The sequence below is a fragment of the Typopeltis vanoorti genome, chromosome 16 (genome assembly GCF_054136105.1).
Source record: "Typopeltis vanoorti isolate ZY-2024b chromosome 16, IOZ_Tvanoo_1.0, whole genome shotgun sequence".
NCBI lineage: Eukaryota > Metazoa > Arthropoda > Arachnida > Uropygi > Thelyphonidae > Typopeltis > Typopeltis vanoorti.
The window spans coordinates 254,730-281,200 of record NC_143564.1 but is presented as its reverse complement, the minus strand read 5'-3'; the positions used below and the strand labels follow the sequence as shown (position 1 = coordinate 281,200).

General features: G+C 36.4%; 1 protein-coding gene across 4 annotated transcripts in view; it reads left to right on the top strand.

Annotated features, from left to right (window-relative positions):
• The window catches only part of LOC150097824 (USP6 N-terminal-like protein), a 475,396-nt gene that overhangs the window by 352,429 nt on the left and 96,496 nt on the right, over window positions 1-26,471 (top strand). For all 4 annotated transcript variants that reach the window (XM_090406042.1, XM_090406041.1, XM_090406038.1 and 1 more), the window contains one exon: window positions 19,941-20,040. In XM_090406042.1, the coding sequence (XP_090262168.1) occupies window positions 19,941-20,040 (100 nt within the window). The remainder of the gene's footprint in view (window positions 1-19,940; window positions 20,041-26,471) is intronic.

Below are 26,471 nucleotides of genomic sequence, written 5' to 3'. Positions count from 1 at the left end.
CCCTGAAATGCGATCTACAAACAATGACTAAGTCTCCACACTCCATGCTCTTAATGTCATGCATCATTTCAATTTTAATTAATTTTACTGTCGTTATTGCATTCTTTTTTTAGCATTTAATGTTAGTGTACCCATTTCTTGTCCTGAAGAAGCCAGACAGCCTTAAGCTGGTGAAACTTGTAGATGATTGTATACATATATTTATAAAGAATCATGGTCCAATAATAAATCCAAAAAGAATGTCTCATATTTAGTATAAAAGGATGAAATATGAACAGTAGATACTGTAGACATCAGGATGAACTAGATGATGGATAAGACTTTTGTTGAGCAGATAACTGATTTTGGAAGGAAGTCCATATGTAATACCTTTTTAGAATGTGTAAGATTTTTTCCTGAGATGCCCCATGAAAGGGATTGCAGTGGATATTTTTGTGCTTTTTTTTTTGTGGGGAGAGCATGGAGTTCTGTTATTTTGTGAAGGAAAAGCCATTAGCTGAAAAGTATCCTGGATATAATGTGGTGAGAGCAGATGATTCTAGCTCTGCTTGCTTAGATTTTCATATTATGCTGCTGGGAGGGATGATGATATAATAGATGTACCTTCCAGTGTGGGTAGGTTTTCTGTAGACAGAAAAGGATAAGGATCTACTAAGTAGCCAGGTGTCCAGAGTGTCAAAAAAAGGCAGACAGTTATTGTTTTCCTTTTCAGTGTCACTACTTATATTCAGGTGTTGGCTATTGAGATGTGTTAAACCATTCCCAGCATATCCCAGCCATGTGGCCAAATTTGTCACCATGGTTGAGCCAACAAGCCGTGGGTTCAATTCTGGCTGTGGGCATGGGTGTCTGCAGTTGTCTTTAGGTGGGAAATGAATTTCATCACCCAAAGTGAGACTATCTCCCGACTTATCAGAGGCCTGAAGTGTTCTTTGTTTTGAAAAGTTCTTTGTTTGGTTTCTAGAACAGGGTTTCCAGACTAGGTAAAAAAATGAAAAATACACAAAAAATATACAAAATCAATAAACACACACACACACACACACATATATATATATATATATATATATATATATAACTCCCTTAACCCACCTGCAGTATGAGTGTACTATAGATTCACATATAAATTTTTCACGAGTGGGGGCTACATAAAAAATAAATAAAAAAAAAGTGTAGTGTAGCCATATTGCACATTTGAAAAGGGGTTTTTAGGGTCATATTGGGAGGCAGGCATTGGCAAAAGTAAATAATGCTGATATGTCTGAATGATATGTTAAAGATACCAAGCAATTTTATAAGCTAGGTTTTTAATCCTTTATCCAAAGCAAGCAAACAGACAAGTAAGTCAAGTTTGTGCCTGCACGTAGTGCGAGTCTGAGGCAACTCGTTGCAAAGGTGGAGTCAGCTCCGATCACTTTTCTTGGTATTTTCCCCTAATGCAAAGCACATTCCCTTGCGGAGATGCATGATGCTATGCATTAGAGGTAATGGTCACTACCCAGACTAGTTTCGACCTTTATTGAAGTCTCGTCAGTGGGAGCCAGACCTAAAAAATGCCAAGGTTAAAGTAATACAGAGCTTATAAATTTTGCATAAACAAGTTGCCACAAGGTGCTTTAACCTCATTAAATATAAATCTCAGGATGAGAGTAAGATGTAGAAAGTTTTTTACCTTGGGTATATAGTATGTTAAAGATACCAAGCAATTTTATAAGCTAGGTTTTTAATCCTTTATCCCAAATAAGCAAACAGACAAGTAAGTCAAGTTTGCGCCTGCACGTAGTGCAAGTCTGAGGCAACTCGTTGCAAAGGTGGAGTAAGATCCGATCACTTTTTCTTGGTATATTCCCCTAATGCAAAGCACATTCCCATGCACATTTCCTACGTGCAGGCACAAACTTGACTTACTTGTCTGTTTGCTTACTTGGGATAAAGGATTAAAAACCTAGCTTATAAAATTGCTTGGTATCTTTAACATACTATATACCCAAGGTAAAAAAATTTCTATGTCTGAATGAGTTCAGAGGTTTCTTTTAGAGATACTTTGGTGAACAGGGAGGCTATATTATAACATCAAGTATCTTTGAGGATCGTGTCTGACAAACATAATTTGAAGTACACAAAGTTTTTAAAATGGGAAGAAGTGTTACCTGTAATGAAAGAGAGAGAGTTCCTGGGTAGCTAAATTTTTGGTCACTTTATATAAGTTTGGGAACAAATACTGTCCACTTTGGATTCCAAGGGTATGTTCTTGGAAGTTTTTTCACTTGGTTATACTATAAATTAAAGATAGTATAGATTACCAAAAATACACAAACAGAACATACTCTTAAATTAAAGATACCAAGAAATTATATACTTGGTTTAATCCTTTATCCAAGTGTAAGCAAACAAAAGTTTATGGCAAGTATATAATTTCTTGGTATCTTTAATTTATAGTATAATCAAGTGGAAAAATTTTCAACAACTATCTCTAATCCAGAGTATTTTAATAATAAGGTATGATACCTTTTGGCAATTCATATATAAAAATATGATCTGCATTACTTCAACCTTAATATCACATCTGGGTCTCGCTTCCACTGATGAGACCTCAATAAAGGTTGAAACTAGTCTGGGTAGTGACCCTTCCCATAGTACACAGCATTATACATACCTGTGAGGATATGTGCTTTGCATTATCTATTATGGGATACTAAAGTAATTGATGTCAGTTCATTAGCCTTTATATACGTGTTGCCCCAGTCCTGATTATATTTCAGGCGCAAACGTTTGTTTGCTTATTATACTTGGATAAAGGATTAAACCAAGTATATAATTTCTTGGTATCTTTAATTTAAGGGTATGTTCTGTTTGTGTATTTTTGATAATCCATATCCAGAGAGGCCTAGGAATATACTGTTTCAGTTTTTGGATATTCTCTGGAGGCCAAATGTGATGTCTAATAATTTTAATAGTGCCTCTTTTTTGTGTTATCAAAATCTTAGCAATTAGAGCTAGAAGCGACTCTAACCACACTTGCCTCCCCACTGAAACAGTCACATCAGGGACGTTTTTTTTAGCCAATAGTTTCCTCCATAATGAAAATCAACAGCTCTCTCTGCACATCTACCAAATCAACCCCCCCTTCCCCCAAACCTAGAGTACAAAAAGTCCATTGCCATCCCCTATATCAGTGTTTCTTGACTTTTTTTCATGTGTGACCCATTATTTAATATTAGTTTTTGTGGCGACCCCCACCTTCTTCCCCTTGCAATTCCTGTGTTGAGACACTGACAAAACCCATAAAAGTTAGCAAAACAAAAAACAAAAAAAAAAAAAAACCAGGAATTAATTAAAATTTTTAAATATTCGTACAAATTTAAATACGTCATCAAATCTTTCAAAAATTGTGTAGATCTGGCATCACTGCACAGAACCATTGAATTGTATCGGCCTTTCGGAAACTTGCAATTTGATCACGGGAAGTCTCGAATGTTCTGGAAATGTTTCTGCGAATATATAAGGCTTGAAATGGCAAGACAAGTAACACTGCAATAGTGACCAAGAGTGAGAGGTCAGTGGTCAGCATTATTTTACTCCTATTCACAAAGACTTTTTATACTGTGATACACTGTATAAAAACAATCCTTTCTATTGTAGAGAAATGGATAAATTTTTAATTGGACATAAGTGGGCATCTGACGACCGATTATGGAGCATCAACGTCAAAAATTCAGGTTCACTGAATATCACTCCGAAAGTAAAAATCAAGAAAGTTTGCAGCAGAATATTTTGATTTCGGTTTTACAAAGACTGAAGTAAAGGATGAAGAAAGAACCACTGTGTGTTATTTGCTCGAATATTTTGGTGACTGATAGCATGAAACCAAATAAACTTAAAAGACATTTGGAAACACTTCATAAAGGAGTATGTTAACAAACCTCGAGAGGTCTTTGCTGCCAAACTGAAATGTTTTGAAAAGCAAAAATCTAGCTTTAAAAAAGCTTTGTCTGTAAATGAAAAAGCTTTACTAGCTTCTTACAAAGTTGCATATAAAATAGCTAGGTGCAAAAAGCCCACACCATTGGAGAAGACCTAATTCTGTCAGCTGTGATTGATATTGTGGAAACTATTCTTGGAGAAAGTTTTACTAAACAACTACAGGGTGTACCACCTCTATCAGATGATACTGTTGCTCTGCGAATTGGTGATTTATGTGAAGATATGCAGCAACAACTTTTGTCGAAGCTTTGTGACCAATTATTCTCAATTCAGCTTGACGAAGCAACAGATAGTAACAAGGATTGCCATTTAATTGCTTATGTTCGATTTCGCGATGGATTGTCAGCATTTGAAGAGTTATTTCTAAATAACTTAGGGAATTGAAACAACGTAGATCCGAATATAAATTAAATAATACTCTAATAGATATCTCCGATATTTCGGCAATGTCTCATTGCCATTTTCTATAGGAACTTACAAAAGGCAGGAGCACAACAAGCTCTAACAATATAGTAACAGTTACTATATTGTTAGAGCTTGTTGTGCTCCTGCCTTTTGTAAGTTCCTATAGAAAATGGCAATGAGACATTGCCGAAATATCGGAGATATCTATTAGAGTATTATTTAATTTATATTCGGATCTACGTTGTTTCAATTCCCTAAGTTATTTAGAAATGCTTAACCAACGTATAAGCCTATCTACGAGAATGAAGAGTTATTGTTTTGTAAAAACCAATAGAAAGAAGAGCCACAGCACCTGAATTGTTCAAAATATTGGAAAATTTTATATGCAAGGTAAACATGCAGTGGAAAAAATGTGTGGAATTTTGCACTTGGTGCTCGAGTTATGTCTGGAAGATTTAAAAGTTTACAAGCCCTTGTTAGGGAAAAATCCCCATAATGTATTTGGACACATTGCATGATTCATAGAGAAGCTCTTGCTGCAAAGGATATGAATCCTGGTCTAAACATTGTGTTAACAACAATTATAATCGTGATGAATTATATAAAAATGAAACCTTTAAAATCAAGGCTGTTTTTGAACTTTGCAGAGACATGGCTGGAGTGGAACAATCAGTGTTAATATTTTACTGTGAGACAAGATGGGTATCACAGGGAAAATGTTTACAACAAGCTTACAAATTAAGAGACAAAATAGCAGTCTTTTTGGAAGAGGAAAATCACGAAGAAGCAGAGAAGTTTAGAGACCACTTATTTGTGATGAAATTACTTGCTGGACATATTCATACACATCAAAATTTTATTTTGTAAAAATGCCTTTTGCAAAAAAGTAGAGTGTGTTATGGAACAAAAAGGTAAAGCAACAAAAATTGGAAATTATTATTATTATTTGTCACCTTCAGGGAGTCCAAAGACTCATTGAAGGAGGGCATCTACTCACTGGCACCATCTACCGCCGACTGCCACCACTAGTATTTCCACAGACAATCACAAATATTCATGCCCACGGTGGGATTTGAACCCACAGCCTCTTGACTGGAGAATGGACATGCTAACCACTCAGCCAGCCAGGCTGGCAAATGTTTGCAAATATGGATGAATTTATCAAACCTACTTGGCAGTAGAGCAACACATCAAAATTTTATTTGCAACTATTGAAAATCATTTAACAATGTTGACGAAGAATTTTAGAAACTATTTTATAACCAACGACAACATAATGGCAGTGTATGAGTGGGTTAGAAACCTATTTCAAATTACCCCTGAAGGTTTCTCATTTGAAAAAGAGGAACAATTTGCAGACTTCACGTCAAGCAGCGAAATGAAAAGACAATTTGCATCTAAATTGCTGTTGAATTTTGGGCTAGTGTTGATGATGAATTTTCTGCACTAAAGTCAAGAGCGTTTCATGCACTTTTCCCATTTCCAACATCTTATCTTTGTGAAATGAGTTTTCTGCAGTGGTTGCCTTAAAAACAAAATATAGATCTCAGTTAAAATAGAAAGAGAACTAAGAGTGTCAGTTTCCAATGTATCACCATCATATGAAAAAGACTTGCTCTGCAATACAGGCCCAAGGAAGCCATTTAATTAGTTGCTTGGTATATTTTGCAATATTGATATGTTCCCGTAAGTGTAACTAGGTTATTCAATGCAGTGGATTTTATTATTTTATTTTCAGAGTGTATTTTATGTTTTCATTTTTTATTTTTTTTTTTTTGTTTCAATAAAGTAGTTTTTCAGTTTTTCCTTTGATTTCCACTTTCTTCGTGTTCCCAAAGGGGGCACACACCCAATAGGTTGAGAATCATTACCCTACACTCAGCTCACCTGAGAAAAAAATTTCACATGTTCAAAAGAAGATATAATATGCAGACTTCCTTCAAGTCATACCAAAATTTGGAATTGGCATGGCATGCCAAACCCATTCTGGTTTGGCATACCATGCCATGGATAAAACTGGTGGTTCCATTGGAGGAGAAACCTCAGTTTTATACAGATAAAAAAATGTATTAATCTGAGAGACTATTTTTGGAATCTGCAACAGCATTAAAACAAATTTGGTTGCTTCACATTACCAAAAATTTAGGAGACCATCATCTTGAGACCTGCATCAAAATCTCATCATTGCACCCATAGAAGGTGCCAGTTAAGATTATAGGATCATCCCTTGTAAAAACTTGGTCTATTTTTGCCTTTCTGCCAATGTGCTTACATGCTTGTGCTTATAAAAGATGCCAAGAAATTATATTCTTGGTTTAATCCTTTATCCAAGTGTAAGCAAACAAAGTTTGTGCATGAAAGTTTTGCTTACACTTGGATAAAGGATTAAACCAAGAATATAATTTCTTGGCATCTTTAATTTATAGTATAACCAAGTGGAAAAACTTTCAACATGCTTGTGTTTGGTGTATATCTTTGTACCCATGAAAATACCTTCGTGCCAAATGAAATACTGACATGAAATATTGGCCTGAGTTAAGGGCTAAATAAATTTAGTTATCTTTTAGATGTATATTTCTTCCTCTAAACATCAACTTGAGTAATCAGTGTCTAAGCATCTGTACTGGTTTATAGATGTGATGTACTCTAAATTTCTGAAGCATAGTGGATGAACTGAATAAGCAAGTGAGTGATCTGGTGAATGAAGCAGTTGACTGTAGTGTGAATGATATAAGCAACACGAGCACAGCAAAAGTTTGCACCAGTGAATGTGGTGTATGCCACAGCTGAGAAGTAAGATACACAAAGGTGCAAAAAATGGTAGAACAGTAGAAAAACAAAGGATGAATGGTAAAGTAGCAAGTATGAACATGAGTGAGGATACCAAAAAAACTTGCTAAGGTTGAGGAAAGAATCGAGATATGTGCAGAGTAAGATAGGACATTTAGAGAAGAAATTGTTAATTGGAGCTGTAAGAAGGAAGTACTAGTGGCAGATGAGTCAAAGATGAATGGTTGCAGTGGAATGGTAGAAAGTAGTGTAGAGCTATATGGGAACTCTGTTGTGAAAGATTGAAAATGGAGCAGGTATCGGAAGTATGTGTGAAAGGAGCAAAGATAGGAAGATTGACTAAGGCTTGCAAGAGGAGACGAAGTGCAGAGGAGTTGACTTCTGGTAGGAACAAATGATTTGTGAGTGTTACTAGAGGAAGTGAAGCAGCAGAGTATGAGAAGGAGAACTGTGAGTGTGTTGCCAAGGTGCAATAGTTGAGAGCTGACTAGAAGAACAGTGATTAAAAATGGCAGGATAACTAGGATGTGCAGGAACATAGCCTTTGAGTATGTGAATTTATTGAATACACTTGAAGGTAGGAAAGAGCTGTTTGTTACAGGTGGTTTGCATTTGAGTTAGAGTAATAGTACAAAGCTGGGTAGATTATTGATGACAGAAAGGGAGTGTGTAGCCAGTCTGGGAAATGAAAACTAGATGATGGGATTGTGAGTGTAGGATACCAAAATGAGTGTGGAAAAAAAGGATGAAGGAAGACAACATAAGGATACAGGAATGGCCTCAATGGGAACAACAGAGAACTCGAATGATCTGGGGAAGGAAAAGGAAACAACAGATAGTGTACTTGTGCACCAATAAAAGGAGTATTAGGAATAAGGGTGAAAAGTTTGTAATCATGATACAGTTACTCAGTTAACAAATCATTGGTGTAAGGGATGTGGTTATAGCATTTTTCAAAAAAGATTAAATTCTTTGAGCTACTTAGGGACAACTCCCTAATGCAGCATGTAGTTGAAGCAACACATGAGATACAAGTGTTGGATTTAATAATATTGTTGCTGTGTGTCACAGTGATAATAGAAGATGTCACCACTATGCCATCAGTTTGGGTAAGTGATCATGTGATTTTGACGTGGGAGTGTCTAGGCATGTACAAGCTTCATGGAACATTAGATGTGTGGAATTACAGAGCATGAGACTATGATAAATTAAGGAAAGATATCGGTGATGTGAAGTGGCTCGATCAATTGAAGGGGAGAAAGATCAGAAGTGCCTTGGATCAGTTATGTATGACAATGCTAAATTGTATTCTTGAGGTGAACAGGATAAATAAAGTAGGAATAAAATGGATTAATTATGTAGGAGATCTTGGGAAAGAGTGTTATGGAGGTGATATAAAGAACAGAGTAATACTCTTCAACATAAGGATTATAAGGTGCAGGCTAGGAAGATGATACCTGTAATGAGGAAAGAGAAATTGCCACATGAAAGAAAATTCGCTGAATCAGCAAAGCAAAACCCTAGATAATTTTACATTAATGTTGCAAGTATAAGAAAGAGAAAACATGAAAGACTGACTTCAGTTGCTGGAGATATAACACAAGTCACACCTGCTGAAGATTCAATGTAAATGTTCAGTAAGTATTTCATAAGTATCTTGGAAACTGGTAAATTCGAAACCATTATTTAAAAGAGAAAGATAATCCATATTGAAAATTGGGAAGGATTTTAAGGAAGGTAGTGCTACCATCCAAAATCTTTACATGAATTATTAAGAAAGATGTAACATGCACTAACCATACAGCAGTATGCTCAATAACAGGTAGTTCCAAGTTTTCCTAGAGAAAGAAAAAACAATGCATATCCCATAAACTGAACATTGGTCTTCCACAGAACATAGTCCTTTCATCTTTTATTCAACCTGTAAATATGACTAGCTGCACAACAATCTAACTTCTTTACAGTAGCAATGAAACTCACATCTGACCTAGAAAAGTTAATATCTACTTTACAAAATAGTGACTTTTCTGAACCTAATAAAGAACAATCTTTCTTCTTTTCATCTTAAGAGCCAAACAGGATATCAACTTTTTATGTTGAGTCCATACATGAGAGGTTGGTTGATCAACCTATAGTACATTAGTACTGTATATGGATAGAGTGCAGTAAGTACGAAGTACAGAGCTTTACAGTAAGATTCAGAAATTAGCTCCTATGAACATGAATGTAGATATCATCATCATCAAATTCCTGCCATGTACAGGATATGACAGTACTACATGAAAAAATTACATCATTACTAACTTCCTATCTACAATTTTCCTCCAAATCATTCTGCTACTTGTCAAGATTCCAACATTATCAGATCTTATATTTCTATCGCCTAAGGCACTTTGTACCGTATCAATCCACCTATATCTTGGTCTTCCTCTGGGTCGTTTTCCTGCCAACCTGGCAGAGAACACTTGTTTTGCTAATCTTTCCTCTCCCATTCTATTTAAGTGACCATACCACCTGAGATTAGCTCTGCTAACGCATTCCTGGATGCTGACAATGTCAAGTTCTTTCCTAATATCCTCATTTTTAATATGATATTGCCATTGATGCCATCTGTTCACGCCTCTAATCTTCCTCAGGACTCTCATATCTGCGGTCTCTAGTCTTTGGTCAAGTGTTTTACTTCTGACCCAGCTCTCAGATCCATAAGTTAAAACTGGTTTGAACACTGTCTTGTATACAGCTAATTTAGCGTTCCGACTAATTTCTCTCTTATTCCATATGAATTTATTCAATTGACTTCCCACTATACCAGCTTTGCTGATTCTGTTGTCTATTTCTATATTTAATTTACCATCTTCAGTAAAAATCGTGCCTAAGTAGCTGAAATGTTTTACTTGTTCCACAGGTTCTCCATTCACAACACAGTTGACATTTTCAATGATTCTGCCTATTTTCATTGTCTTTGTCTTTTTATTGCTGACCTTCATACCATATCTATTACAACAGCTATTCAATTTAGTCAGAGAATCTTGGAGACTTGTAGCGGATTTATTTAGAAGTATAATATCATCCGCATACAACAAAGAGCTGACATTAACATCTCCAATTTTGATATCAGGTTTAATACCACTTTCCTTCATAATGTGATCCATATAGATAATGAATCACAGAGGGGATAATGTACATCCTTGTCTCACACCAGATTTAACATTAAACCATCTTCCTGTACTTCGTTCAATTCTAACTGCTGACTTACAACTCAAATAAAGACTAAGTATTGCTTGATATAATGCCCCATTGACACCATATAACTGCAGCATATTGAATAGCTTCTCTCTTGGGACCTTGTCATATGCCTTTTCCAAATCGACAAAACTTAAATACAGATCTTTGTTATATTTCCATGCTTTCTCGACTATTTGTCGTAAAGTGAAGATCTGATCCTGACAGCCTCTATTTGACCTGAATCCAGCTTGTTCTTCACCAAGCTTTTCTTCCACAATTCTTCTTAACCGTTTCTCAAGTATACTTGCATAGATCTTGCCAGGAACACTCAGTAGGGAAATACCTCTGTAATTCTCACATTCAGTTTTATTTCCCTTTTTATATATGGGTACTATGAGAGCTCTACTCCAATCATTGGGAATTCGTCCCTCTGTCCAGGCTTTCTGAACTATGCAGTGCAGCCACTGTAAGACTTTTATACCACCATACTTCAGCATTTCTGGTCGAATATCAACTACTCCTGCTGCCTTTCCACATTTCAAGCCTTTGATGGCTTTTTCTACTTCAAGTATGGATATGTATTCCTGACTGCATGCCTGGTCAGTATTTTTTATCACTGTGCTGTCATCACTGCTTGTTTCATTGAGCAGTTTTTCAAAGTAATTACTCCATACTTCAAGGATATCTTTTTCTCCTGTTTTCATGTCACTTTATCATCTCTAACTCCTTTTACAGCACTCTTTCCTCCATTCATAAGCTTTTTCAACAACCTCCAGAATATTGTGCCAGCTTCTTGATATTTATTTTCTATATTCTTGCCAAAGTCCTCCCATGACTTTTGTTTAGCTAGTTTTACGCACTGTTTAGCTTTCTTACATTTGTCTCTGTATTCTGTAACAGTAAAAGCTGACTTATTTGCCAGGAACTTTTGATATGCTTTCTTCTTTTCCTTCACTGTCTCTTTAACTTCCTGTGTCCACCAGGGAGTTCCGATTTTTCTATCCTTGCACACAACCTCACCTCATGCCTCTCTAGAAGAATCAATGTTTTCTTCAGAGTTTGCCACTGAATCTCCAAGGTTTGATTCCTGTTCTCAAACTCTTTCATTTTCTTTTCAATAATCTTTCTGTATTTTAGTCTACAGTTCACATCTGAGAGCTGCTCAACTTTTATTCGCTTTAAAACTTTCTTACATGTTATTCTTTTCAATATGAAATTCAATTTTATCCTGCTCAAGACTAAATAGTGATCACTTCCAATTTCAAATCCTCTGTACACTCTGGTGTCCTGCACCAGGGAGAAAACATCACTATCAACAATAACATAGTCAATGAGACTTTTCTTATTCCTGGCCTCTTCTCTCCATGTGAATTTGTGCACATTTTTATGTTGGAACATGGTGTTAGTAATAACCAGTCCACGTCCTGAGCAGAAATCCAACAGATATTTGCCATTATTATTAGCTTTGCTCTTTTCTCCAAATTTTCCCAAAATTTTTTTGTATGTCTCACAATCATTTCCTACTCTGCTATTTAGATCCCCAATAAGGACCAACTTTTCCTTTTTCATTGTGTCAGTTGCTTTTTCTAAAGCATCAAAAAATTCCTCCACTTCTACCTTAGTAGAACCTTCTGTGGAACCATAGGCACAAATAAGTCTCATTGTCCAGTTCCCCATTCTGATATTTGCCCACATTACTCTACTTGAGACTGACTGCCATTCAAGAAGATTAGCCTCGTATTTTGTGTTGAATACTATGGCTACTCCTTCTTTTCCTTGATTGTCATTGCCTGAATATAACATTTTGTATTTACTGCTCAGAAAGATCTCACCAGTTTTCGGCTTTTTTGTTTTAGTCACCCCTATTATGTCAAGCTGGTACTTATCTAATTTCTCAGCTAGCTTTATTTCTTTGCCATTCAGGCTTCTTACGTTGATAGTACCGATCTTTAACTCTGGTGATGTTGAGTTGGGGTTTGTTTTCAGATTTGTTCCAGTAGCTGACTTTTCGCTGTTCGCCCTGGTTCCGTGGCGAAAACAATGGGGGCCTTGTTTAACCGGGCGACGCCCCAGCCGGCATGAAATTTTGTCATGTTGTACCATCATTTTTTTTTTTTTTTAATTTTTTATTTATTTATTTATTTTTTTATTTTGGTTTAACCAATAAGAATACAATTTGGTCAGCTAAATCCCAAATTGCCAGCCCATCCTCGTTCGTTCAGTATCAAAGTAAATACCCAACAGGGTGCACCACGAGAAGGTATGGATTGGACATTAGGTCAGAAGCCCTGGTCGGTTCTCCGCATTCCTTTAAAGGCTATGTGGAGGTCTCCTCTCAGTTATACAGCTTTGGCTTGGACATTAGGTCAGAAGCCCTGGTCGGTTCTCCGCATTCCTTTAAAGGCTATGTGGAGGTCTCCTCTCAGTTATACAGCTTTGGCCCTTAAGCACCCCGAATGTAGATATAATATAGATAAATAATGAAAATACAGGAAAACCTCACTTATCGTATTTGATATGCATAAAAATGTGGTTAGCACGATTGAGTGAAATGATTCTATTTCCAGCTTTAAGTGAGTGATTAATCAGTTTGCTCAGTTTTTTTACGTTATGTGAAATTTTTTCACCAATCTGCAGCAAGGGGCGGCACTTATCAATGTAGCAGCCAGTAGCAGTGCTGCGGGCAGTGGCTGGTGACACTCGGCAGTTGACTCAAAGCTATCTTCACAAGCGCAAGTACAAGCTCTGTTCTCTTGTTCAATCACTTTTCCTTCATTTTGCTTTAATTTAGATACCTATAAGGCTTTATTATATTCAACCTCCTGATATGGAAAATATAAAGATTGATAAAGAAAGCAGTAGTAAAAAAAAGAGAAGACAAGTAATTATGTTAGCGGAAAAGCTGAAAAACTTGCTTGATTCCCATTCAGAACATTTAAGCCAGAATAATATCCTTCAACTAGAACAGAGTGCGTATGAAGAAAATGATGAGGAGTGTGAACAAAAGGAGACTGTTACGACTAAGAAGCTAAGTGCAAAAAAACTTGAGCTAGTTTTCAATCACATTGAGCATGTTAAGGAAATTTTGTTTGATGCTGATCTTGATATGGAATGAAGCTTCGAAGTCTGCAGAAATCTTGGTAAAGTGATCGTCAGCTATCATAAATTGCATGATAAGATGAAAAAGTCGAGCACTACTCAAACATCTTTACTTAATTTTTTTTTTTTTTAAAAAGTAGCTCAATGAAATGTTTAGACATTAAATAAAAATGTAAGCAATTGATTTTTATTAAATGATGATTTTTTCCTTTATATAGCTTATATTTTTTTTTTTTCAAATTTATGCTAACTGAATGAATTATAATTGGATGAATTAATCATGTTAAGTGAAGTTTTCCTGTATAATGCTGGATAGAGCACACTTATAAAGCTTGTATTAGGTAATGACCATGCTTTGTCACTTATACCCGTAGAACACCATGCCTTAGTCTGATTAAATAGTACTTTTACTACTGAAGTATGCATTTAGCTCACCCTAGCAATGTCCCAAACACAAGCTATCTCTGCCCAAACTAGAGACATCCAGCTAAGTGAATTGTAGATTGGAAATGGAACCTTTTAGCATTCAGGATACCAGTATATAACAATGACACAACTCCCTCTTTAACACAGGGGTAGGCCATTGCGGATCTATATGTAAAACAGCTAGCTTTGGGATTACCAGACTAAATCAAATCCATCTTCAAATTCTGGTAACAGTACCCCACCTCAATACATTTTGGTCAATTTCGACATTATTTTTCTATTTACCAACATTTTGTTTTCTGAGATTATCAGAAAACCAAATGTGGAATTTGCTATACAGTCAGAATATTTCAGCTTGAAAAATATGATCTATAAACAGATTGAAGGCACAGTCATGGGTATTCATTTGTAGTGACCATGCTTTGTCACTTACACCTGCTTTGGCTAATTATTATTAGAACCATTTAGAAGATACCTTGTTCTTATCCATTCATCCTTAATTCTGTTTCTGGGTTCATTGTGTGGATGACATATTTGTCATCTGGCCTAATTCTGAGGATGAATTTACCACATTCTTACATCAGATCAGTAACCTTCTTCCTCATACGGCCTTTGGTACTTTGTCAACCATTGTTTATCAGAAACCTACCTTTATTATATACATCAAAAGTCTGCTGATCACACCTCCCAAAAATTCAGTCTTTTCAAGTCACTGATTAATAGAGCTCATAATGTTTGCTCTCTCCCTTAGTATTACAATATGAGCTTCTCACTGTCAAAACTTGGTTGGTACTAAATTGGTAAAATCCTTATCAGATTCAATGGATAATTCAGTCCTAAGTTGCAATACTTAAAGATTCTTTGCTTGAGCACAAGCAAAGAATCTTTAAGCATTGGAACTTAGCAACTTGAGCACAAGCAAATGCCAAGAATATATGCCATTCCCATATATTCTTGGCATTTGAAAACCTATTGACAGATTATTGAAGAAGTGTCACATCAGTTCCACATATTTTCCCATCAACAAAATTTTTCACCTCTTACCATCTGCAAAAGATAAATTGTCCCCTCTTTCTCTGGTGTTTACCAGATTCCTTTTGAATATAATTTATCATATTCTTGGTATACAAGCTGTTTTGTGGAAAAAATAATTATAGAACATCAGTACTACATTTGAATACCGAAAAAAAAAATCTGCTCTTGCACATCATAGTATTGATACTAAACACAGTGTCCTTTGGATTGAGGAGCTTGTCTGCCTGATAGAAGTAATTTTAAATAAGAATGTCTTTTCAATGAAAGTTGTGAAGCCCTTTTATTATTATTATTCAGGCCTCCATGGAGTCAAAAGACTCATCGCGGGAAGCCCCTCCTAGGAAAAACAGTATCATACCACTCCTTAAACTCATTGACCGTTCTCGCTCTCACCACTCTATCAGGCAATTCATTCCATGGTTCAACCACCCTCCATGCAAAGAAACCACTCCTCACCGTCTTGCTGACAGCTTCCTTTCGTAACTTCCAGGGATGGCCCCTTGTCATCACTCCTTCCCGCTGTTCAACTAAGCGAAAACTCCCCAGTGTCAACCCTGTAACCACCTCTGAACAGTTTAAAAGTCTCAATCATATCACCTCTCCTTCTTCTATCTGCCAAACTCTGCAGTCCACATTCCTTCAGCCGATCCTCATAACTAACATTGTACAGTCCTGAAACCATCTTTGTTATCTGCCTCTGTACGCTTTCCACAGTTAACTTATCCTCTTCAAATCCTTGGAACCAAATCTGAGAACAATAGTCTAAGTGTGGTCTAATCAGAGTCTTATACAATGGAATGATAACTCTTTTATCTCTGCAGGGCAGCATCTTTCTCAGTATTGCAGTAATCCTCTGAGTTACCCTCACCACCTTTGCAATATATTCCCTGAATTTCAGTTTTCTATCAATCATCATCCCCAGATTTCTTGTCTCCCCCTACTTCCTCCAGTACAGCTCCAGTCGAGTATGCATCCTCCCATTGATGGATCCCAAACCTCAAGACCGTACATTTTGCTGCATTAAACCAACATCCCCATTCATTTTCCCATCTGTCTAGTTTATTCAAATCCTCTTGCAGGGCTGCCACATCTGCACTATTACTGATATCCCTTCCCAGCTTCACATCATCCACAAACAGCTGAATGTCCACTTGCTATCCATTGACAATATCATTGATACAAAGGTTGAACAATACAGGTCCCAGTACTCAACCCTGTGGAATCCCACTTGTAACCTTCTGCTTCCTTGATATTGCCCCACCATACACAACTCTCTTATACCTATCAGTCAGCCAATGCTGAATCCATTTGTCTAACCCGACATTTAAACCCATGTGCTGCAACTTAAATATCAGCTTATCATGTGGCACCCTGTCAAACGCCTTTGCAAAATCCAAAAAGGCAGTATATGCCTTTCCCTCATCACTGCTCTTGTTACTTTATTATAAAAGGCAATCATATTACTAAAGCAAGAATGCCCCCTTAACAAATCCATGTTGATTCTCACAGATAACATTACCCTCATCTTCCCAACACTGTATATAGTCCCTCATTAATTTCTCCAAAACTTTAACAACTACTGATGTCACACAAACAGGCCTATAATTAGACGCTTCCAGTCTGCTACCGCCCTTATATAGCAGTACTATCTTACCTTCCTTCCATTCCCTGGGTACCTTTCCTGCAGCCAGACTTTTATTGAAAAGCCAGGTCAAAGGAGCAGTCAGTTTTTTAGCATATTCTCTCAAAACCCGTGGTAAAATACTATCCAGCCCAACAGCTTTACTGGTATCCAGAGCACTCAGTATTTGGAACACACTCTCCTCTTGCACCTCTAAACCCTCAATCTGCCTATATTCCTCTAGTATTAAAACCTCCTCCAGGATGAAATACTCCAATAAAGTGTGCATTGAACAACTTCACTATGTCCTCTGCATCAGTCACTCTATTCCCATTTTTATCCCACAATGTCATTCTTGCACAATCGTTTCTCTGCCTACTGGCCATATAGCCAAAACATTCCCTAGGATTTTCTTTGGATCTTAGTGCCAATCTCTTCTCATATTTCAGTTTTGCCTTCATCATCATTCTGGTCACTTTCCTGGTCTGCATCTTATATTCTTCATGTATCTGTCCTCCACCCCCTCTCCTTATATCTCTTCCATAATCTCTTTTTTAACTGCAGTTCCTGTTTGATATCATATGTCATCCACTTTACCCCAAATTGTGTCCTCTTCTTCACCCGTGGAATACAGCTTACTATTGCTGCCATCAAATATTCTTTCATAATTTCCCAAGCACTAATGATATCCTGGCCTTCCAATTCTGCCCTCCATAGAACTTCCCCTAGTTGATACCTAAGACTATTATGCTCACCTGGCTTATAATTCGATTTACATTTCCTTTTCTTTGATACACCTGCATGTCTGTTCATTTTCCAAGTCAAACCACTTGGTCACTCTCTCCAACTGGTGGGAGAGAGTGACCAAGTTTGCTCATCTTTTGAGCAAACTCTAGATTCCTTTACAGGCAGTACCTGGGTTATGAATGACCCAACTTACGCCATTCCTTACTTATGAACGGGATTCCAAGGCTCACCATAAGGATAATTAAATTAATAATTCTGGAACTAGTTTTTCTCGCGCATGTAAAGAAACCCGCACTTCGCCGCATTATTAAAGCAGCTCTTCCTGTTATTTGGAAGTCGCATTTTCCTTTAATATTTTTTTTTTGAAAATTCTCCTATCTAAACTTTTTTGTATGAGTTTGTTTTTATGTTCTGTTTGTGTGAATTAAAAGAAAGAGCAGAATAATTTCTGTAACTTATTATTACAGTACAGGGGTATTATTAATATTGTTATTATTATTACAGTAATACACAGTATTATTATTGCCACATATGAGCCATTATAGTATTGTTGTTGTTATTATTATTACTGCATATGTATGTTCATCAGGGATTCGAGTTATATACAAATCCTTTCTCAGGAATGTATCTCTTTCTTAACCCGCGGACTGCCTGTACTTTGAAACCCAAAGTCTGGCTTAGATACATTGATGATATTTTTGTTATTTGATCCCATGGCTGCCAGAAAGACACTTTTCTCAGCTACCTAAACAAACAACAAAAATGCATACAATTCACAATTGAAATTGAAAGTCAGAAATCACTTCCTTTTCTAGATACACTTGCCACACGTCTTCCTTCTTCAGTCTTTCCTTCACTGTCTACCGTAAACCTACACATACTGGCCAATATATACACATAAACTCCTACCACCACCGAACATAAAAACATATTGGTGTCATTAACAACTAAAATACACGGTTTGGAAGATTTGCTTCACTGAACAAGCACTTAAAGATGAATTAAAAGTTATCAGCAATACCTTCCTAAAAAATGGCTACAACCAAAATACTATCAACAAAACTAAACTATTACACTAAAACTGTAGTCATTCCATACATTAAAGGTATATCAGATAAACAGAATTCTACAGAATCCAACCTTAATGTCACCTGTAAGCTGGCTTCTGCAAAATTAAAAAACTTATTCAACTCATCCAAGGATCCACTTCCTCTACTGGCCACCCTGGAGTATACCATATTCATTGCACCTGTAATTTGCACAGTTCCTATCAGAAAAAAAGGAACATAAACGGCATATTAAATTTAATAACTATGGTAAATATGGCCTTTCTGATCATGCCCTGAATATTCTACGTAGAATTGACTGGAAAGGCACCTGTTGTTTACATCACACCAGAATGTGGTATGAGCATAAATTTAAGGAGGCCTGTTAAATCCTTATCAAACACCTAATCTTAACAGTAATGGTGATATGGATGTCACATATTCTACCCCCACTTAGCCTTTTGTTCTAAGAGTTTATTGTAATTAAAATTGTAAACAATCCAGGACATTAACTCTAATATAACACTCTTGTTAAATTATGGATTAGGACACAACTTTGCTATATTAAAACTATCTATATGAATTTGTTCTCTGATGATGTTATAAATAGAATATAGCTTTGATGTATTTTTTTTTTATCACTAGAGTTCAGGCCAATAGAATAAGAATGAATCAAATCATTGTCACTTCGGATGACACTGTTAGAAATGTAATGCAGCTTGTCTTAGTGTATATATATGTGTGTGTGTATACTCTAGATGATGATCTTAATATGAAGGTCGAAATGTTTGGAAATTAAAGTAATTATTCCTAACACGGTTGTAGTCTCCATAATTTTACTAAAATGAATTTGGACATATTACTTTCCTAGATTTAGTGAAAATAAATTGTCTTTAATTTTTCTTCATTAGCTGATAATTATTTCTGGACTGCTGCATTCCTTGGCATGTACACATTTGTTGACAGTGAATTCTTATAGGATCTCAGTAATTTCAAATTTTGTCTTCTTTCTAGAAGATGACCAGTTATTAACTTCTCCAGTGTTTAGTTTTTGTCACTCACCTCATTATTATTGTATTTATTATATGCAAGTTCATGGATAAGAAGTCAACCACTTTCTTTAAAAACAGCCACTTTAAATCATTTCATGTTTTCCTGCTGTGATCTTTAGCTGGTCCTGCATTATTATTATTATTTTGTTTGTTTATTTGTTTTGACATTCGTATATGAAAGTCGCCTTGTCTTTCACACAAATTAGAAAGTCCATTAAGCATTTTACATCCACATTAACCATCCTACAGTGTTACCCCTTTACAAATAGTATCTCCTCCCCAGTTTATTGTTTCATTTGTTGCTTTTTTCCGTTGTGTATGATGTGCAAAAGTTAAATAAGTAATGATACCTTGAACCTAATTGTATTTAGTTAGACATTGCCACTGTGGGAAAAAAAAAACACTAGTGTGATTTTTCGAACATAAAAGCACTTACTCTTTCAGGAAAGAAAAATATTTTATATGTTTATTGTCCATTTAATTTTCTGTAATTTTTTCCCTTCTCTTAAGGTGCCATTCACTCTTACTCTGCGTTTGTGGGATATTTATATGCTAGAAGGAGAAATTATTCTTACAGCCATGTCATATACTTTGCTGAAGCTGCACAGAAGTAAGTTACTGGATTTTAATATATTATGTTGCTGTTTTGAAACATGACAGCTTTGTAGTAGTTTCCAGTGGTTGAATTGAGGGGGAGAGAAATTGGGACAGGCTGGGAATATTAGCCATTGGAAGTGAGGCTCATATCAAGATTCCCAAGCAGATATCAGATGGTGACACTGTCATTGAATTTTCTGATATTTAAAAAAATATTAATGTCACATACTTCAGAGGAGAAGTGATTCAGTACATCTTACCTTAAATTCAACCTCTGAAAGCATTTACTTAACTAAAAAAAATTTTTGTTAACATTAGAAAGAAAAAGGAGTTTACCATTCCATTTTAAAAACGTACTAGAATGTGTATCACAGTATTTATTATGACTTTATTCACACAATTGGCACACAGTCAAAACAAGATATCATTCAAGCAACAATTTGTTTGTGATACCGAACAATTCAGATTTTACCCAAGAATCTAAGAATAGTCTGTCAGGTAATGTCGTAGAATATGGACTGTTCTGAGTAGTGCTGTTTTTTGTGGATCAGATATAGTCAGTTCGTTGATGCTTAATTCTTGCAAATATTTGGATAGGTTCTTTGAAATTGCACCAAGCACATCGATAACAATTGGAATGACTTTGTGTTTAAAGCACAGCCAGCCAACTTCAATTCCCAGATCTCGATGTTTAGTAATTTTTCCAGTTCTTTGTTATTGATATTATTATCAGTGGGTACTGCAATATCAATAATCTAAACTTGTTGATGTTAATTGTGATGCCAGGTCTGTTGTGTTCCAAAGTCCAGTCAGTTTGTATTCTATAGTCCCAGAGAATTTTTGCTGTTTGTTTTCCAATACTGCCTCTATTGGAAAGCTGCCAGAAGTCTTCTTATTCTTTGGTGCATCAATCCAAAGATTGGTTAGTTATAGCAGCACATCATAACATCCTGTCTTGTGACTTCCTTTTTATCTCTTCATAACTCTTAGCGCCAGTTAGCATCATTATGCTATTTATATATGAAATTCTTGGTCTACCTCGTGGTCTCTTTCCTTCTATAGGCCCCTCTATTATTTCTGTAATTAGTCCCCCTTGCCTCAGATGGTGTCCAATTAAACTTTTTCTTCTCTTAATGATGTGATTCATTAGTGACTGCTCTTCATGAACTATATTTAGAACTTCTTCATTATCAGAAGTAGGAAAACCATATTTTTTTGCATACATGCCAATGAATTATTTTGTCCACTTGATCATGGCAGTATTTATAATCAGTTTGGGCTATCTTGCAGCAAGCACTGATCAGATGTTCTACAGTCTCATCTTTCTGATTGCATAATCTGCATTTGCTATTATTACTGATTTCTCAGTTTTTGCTTTGATTGCATTAGTTTGTAACTCCTGTCCTTGAGTGGCTAGAATAAATCCTTCTGTTTATTTTTTAATATATCCATATTGTAGCCATTGCCATGTCTTGGCAGTTTCTTCCTCTGTGTCTTGAAGAAACTGGTCATTCAAGGATTTATTTTTCCAATTCACATATTGGTTATTTTGCTGTTTCTTTTTGTAATCAGATTTATTTCCTATTGCTTATAGAAAGCCTTCTTGTGAAATGGCTTGAAACATTTGCTCAATGCTGTTGTCAATGTAATTTTTCAAACGTATTTCTTCTTCTTCTTCCACAGTCTATCTCACTTGCAGCAGATCCTGTCCACCTATTCTTCTTGGTAGATACAGCCAGCCAACATCACTTCGTGGATGTAATACATGATGCATGGTCATTGATTTTCGAATTTTGCAGACCAATTTATCCAGATATTAATTTGTCAATACCAGCTGTATATTGGATCATTGATATAATCCAAGAGTTCATTGCTCAAATTGTGTTCAGTCCATTTAGTTTTCTTCCTGACTGTTTTAGTGTATTCTGCTGTTGCTGCCTGTTGTTTAACTTATAAGTGGAGAATATCACAGGCTTCTAATATTTTTCCTAATAAAAATTAAAATTGCTAGCATCATTAATTTTTCCTCGTTTAATAGATAAAATTGCACATTTATCCCAAACAAATTACCTTGTGATGTCCTCACTGAACAACCCACAAAAATCAGCTGTGCTGATTTTCCATATAACTTCAAGTCATCCATATATAGAAGATGGGAAATTTTAATATTATATTTAGGAATTTCATAACCAAGTTTTGTTTTCTTCTAAATCATAGATAGTAGTATCAAAGAAATGTTGAAGAGTAACGGTGAATCAAGGAATTACCTTGGAAAATTCTATGTTTAATTCCGATATCTCCATATTGTTAATTATTGACTATCAACGACAGTGACACTGTTATTGAATTTTCTGATAATTAAAATAAAATGTTTATGTCACACATTTCAGAGAGGAAGTGATTTTGACCTCCTATTCTAAGTTCAACCTCTAAAAGCATTTACTCAACAACAAAAGCCTTTTGTTAACATTATAAAGAAAAAGGAATTTACCATTCCATTTTAAAAACCTACTAGATTCCATATCACAGTATTTATTATTATTATTATTATTATTATTATTACTGTTATTTGGTTTATAGCAGCAAAGAATTGGAGGCTTCTAGCTCACTTAAAATATTGCATATTTTGTTTTTTATCATCATCATCATCATCATCATCAAATTCCTGACTTGTACCCTGAAGTGGGTGTACAGGATGTTATAGTACTACATGCAAAATTTACATCATTACTAACTTCCTAATCTACAATTTTCCTCCAAATCAATCTATTGACTGTCAAGACTCCAATGTTGTCAGATCTTATATTTCTATATTCTAAGGCACTTTTTACCATATCAATCCACCTATATCCACACCCCTATCCACCTATTTGTGGAGTAAATGTGTGCAAAAAGTGTAAAGAATGTGAGGATTTGAAGAGTGTTTCAGGTTGTATGAGTGATATCGTTGTCGAAAGTGAGAATCTTGATAACGATATTCGAGGTATCAATGATGATATTTGCGAGGTAGTACCTGATAGCTGTGAGAGTGGCATTGAAAGAGAGAGAATGAAGTTAAGCATACAGAACGATTGAATGAATCATCGGAGAATAAAAATGTTGATACTGACACAATGAGTGAAATAGCTCTATTACGCGGAGCGATACATAGAATAAATCAGCAGCTGGAGCGTTGGCAAAAATATTTAACAAGTGTACCGACTAATAATCGGCAAAAGTATGATAGAAAAAATAAGGATATGATAGTGAGTATGAACAAAATGAAAGAGCGTGTGTTGTATGGAGAGTTTAACAAAATCGTACCAAACTGGTGCGAACGTAAAGAATGTGAGTCAATTAGAATGCAAAACCAGTGGGTGAAGGAAGTGAGAGAGTTAGGATGGTGAGTCTGTTGCCTCGGTATGACAGTGAAGAGTATAGAAGGAGGGCCATAATTGCTAATGACTTTATGCGTGAATTATGTTTGATGAGTGGTGTGGAATGAGTTCGATGGGCGAAAGGATTTATATAAAATGGATGGTTTACATTTGAATGGATTTTGTGTGCGGAGACTTGAAAAGGTGTTGTCGAATGTAGTGGAAGTGCATGTACAGAACCAGGTAAACTAGAATTATTAAGGGGGGGGGGTAGATTTGCAGATTTTAGAGAGACAGTTGAGTGTGTGAATCTGTGTAATATGCCCAAGCGAGTAGGAAAGACCACGATTCAGAATGGGATAGTTAGTATAAGGCATCAACATAGGAATGGAACAAATCGGCTTCTGCAATTCATGTATACAAATGCCAGAAGTATTAGGAACAAGAAGGAACAATTTTGGCCTTGGTTGGCACTTCCAGACCACAGGTTATTGGCATTAGTGAAACATGGCTGACAGAAGATGACACAGCTAGTGGGATTGAATGTGAGGGGAATGGTGTGTTCAGGAGATACAGTGAGAATAAAATGGGGGGAGGTGTACTATTGATGATAGCGGATGAGCTACAGTCAAGTAGAATAGAAGTGGAACTGCAGGATAGAGAAAAGAGCACATTTGAGGCTATTTGGTGTGAGATTGAATCTAGCAGAACAAAATATACAGTTGGGTGCTGCTATAGACCAGGTGATGGAATAGATGGTGGAGATAGCATGCCTAAGCAAATAGAAGAAATGAGTGGAAGGAGGGTAATTATTATGGGAGATTTCAACTACGGTAACATTGATTGGAAAGAGGAGAGGACATATGGGAGGAAGGAATTGGATTTTATGCGGTTATTAAGGGATAACTATCTGCAACAGCATGTAATGGAAAATACTAAGGGTCAGAGAGTGCTTGATCTAGTAATTGCATCTCAGAATTTGGCTGTAACGAACATGTTGCCACCAATTGGTGAGAATGATCATAGGGTCTTGATTTGGGAGGTGGCTAAAGGTGTGGAATTTACAATTAAGACAGGGTACATATGGAATTATTGGGCTGGTAAGGATGACAAGCTTAGGAGATTGATTGGTACAGTGCCATGGTATGTACAACTGCAAGGGCTAGAAGTTGACAGTGCATGGGAGGCGGTTAAGAAGTGTTTGCATGTAGCAATGGCTGACTGTATACCTAGAGTACGAATAATAAATCAAGTAGGAGTTAAATGGATGAATAACACCATTAAGCTTGAGCTGCAAAAAAAGAAACAACTATGGAGGGAATTTAAGGAGAAAGGTGAGTGGCAGGCACATGAATGGTATAAAGTGCAGGCCAGAAGGGTGACAAGTGTGGTAAGAAAAGCAAAAAAGGATTACGAAAGAACATTGGCCATGCAGGCTAAAGAGAATCCTAAACAGTTTTTTAGATATGTTAGATATGTAGCAAGTAAAAGGAAAAATGTACATGGCAGAATGATTTTAAAGAATGCCGATGGTAGGGAGGTAACTGAATCAGTTGATGTAGTTGAGTTACTGAGTGAGCATTTTGCAAGAATATATCATCCAGGTGGTGACATTGCAGAAACGAATGTACCAGTAGATTATACGGGAATTGTGGTGAATGAAGTGGAGGTGAGTAGTCTATTGCATAACCTCAATGTCAATACATCTGTGGGATTGGATGGTATACCAGCTCGTGTCGTACGTGAAGTGGCTAAAGAATTGTCAGTACCCTTGACCATTCTGTTTAATCTGAGTCTCGGGTCTGAGTTAGTCCCGAGGGGGTAGAAAGAAGGGAAAATAGTCCCACTGCATAAAGTTGGTTCCAAGACTGCTGTTGTAAATTACCGACCGATTAGCATATCAGGAATCATTGTCAAGGTTTTGGAGAAACTAATCAAGAGAAGTATACAGGATTGGATAGACGAAAATGGGATACTGTGTGGAGGACAACATAGTTTTGTGAAGGGTAGATCATGCCTCTGTAATTTGCTCATGTTTTATAACACAGTGATGACTGAACTGGATAGGGGTAATGGGTTTTCAGTGATTCTACTGGACCTTGCCAAGGCCTTTGACAGGATACCACATGGAACTCTAATCAGTAAACTGGAGCAGATGGGGATGGATATAGGTGAGATGGATAGGAGGGTGGTTGATGGAGAGATACCAGAGAGTGATTTATTCAGGTGTCCAAAATATGGCTTATGACTAGTGGTGTGCCGCAGGGTTCTGTTCTTGGACCACTACTTTTCAATTTGTTCATTAACAATATAGGAAAGGATCTGAGAGGATCTGTTCACTTGTTTGCTGATGATGCAAAGTTGGGTAGAGCAATTGTGAGTGCACAGAATGTCAAAATTTTGCAGGATGATTTGAATAGGAGGACTGGGCTAAGGAAAATGGATGTCAATTTAATGTGCAAAGTGTAAGGTTATGCATTTTGGAGTGAAAAGATTAGCAGCAGTATATCGCATTGGTGGAACTGTACTCCAGGAGATTGGTGAGGCCAGGGATTTGGGAGTGTTGGTGGATAGGGAGTTGAAGTTAAGGGGCACATTGCAAAAGTGGCTAAATCAGCTCTTCAAATCACTTTGTTACTGAAAAATACTTTAACAAGCAGAGACAAACAAGTTATTGTTCTTCTATATCGAGCCCTGATAAGACCGCACCTGGACTACTGTGCCCAGATATGGGTGCCAGGGTTTCTTCTTGATGGGAAGGAGGTGGAGTGGATCCAGAGACAAGTGACCAAGATGGTAGCAGGTCTGTGGAATGAATTTTATGAGAACAGATTGAAGATTTGTAGGTTGCAAAAATTGGTTGATAGGCAGAAAAGGGATGATATGATTGAGACATTCAAATTACTGAAGGGTTTCTATAAGATTAATCCAGAAGATATTTTTGAGAATAGGAGTTGTGGTGGGAGGACTAGGAGCTATACATGGAAGCTGGGCAAGAATGTGGTTAACAGGGGTGCTAGAGCTAGGTTTTTTACTTGGAGAGTGGTAAATGAGTGGAATAAGCTGCCAGAGTCTGTTGTGGGTGTTA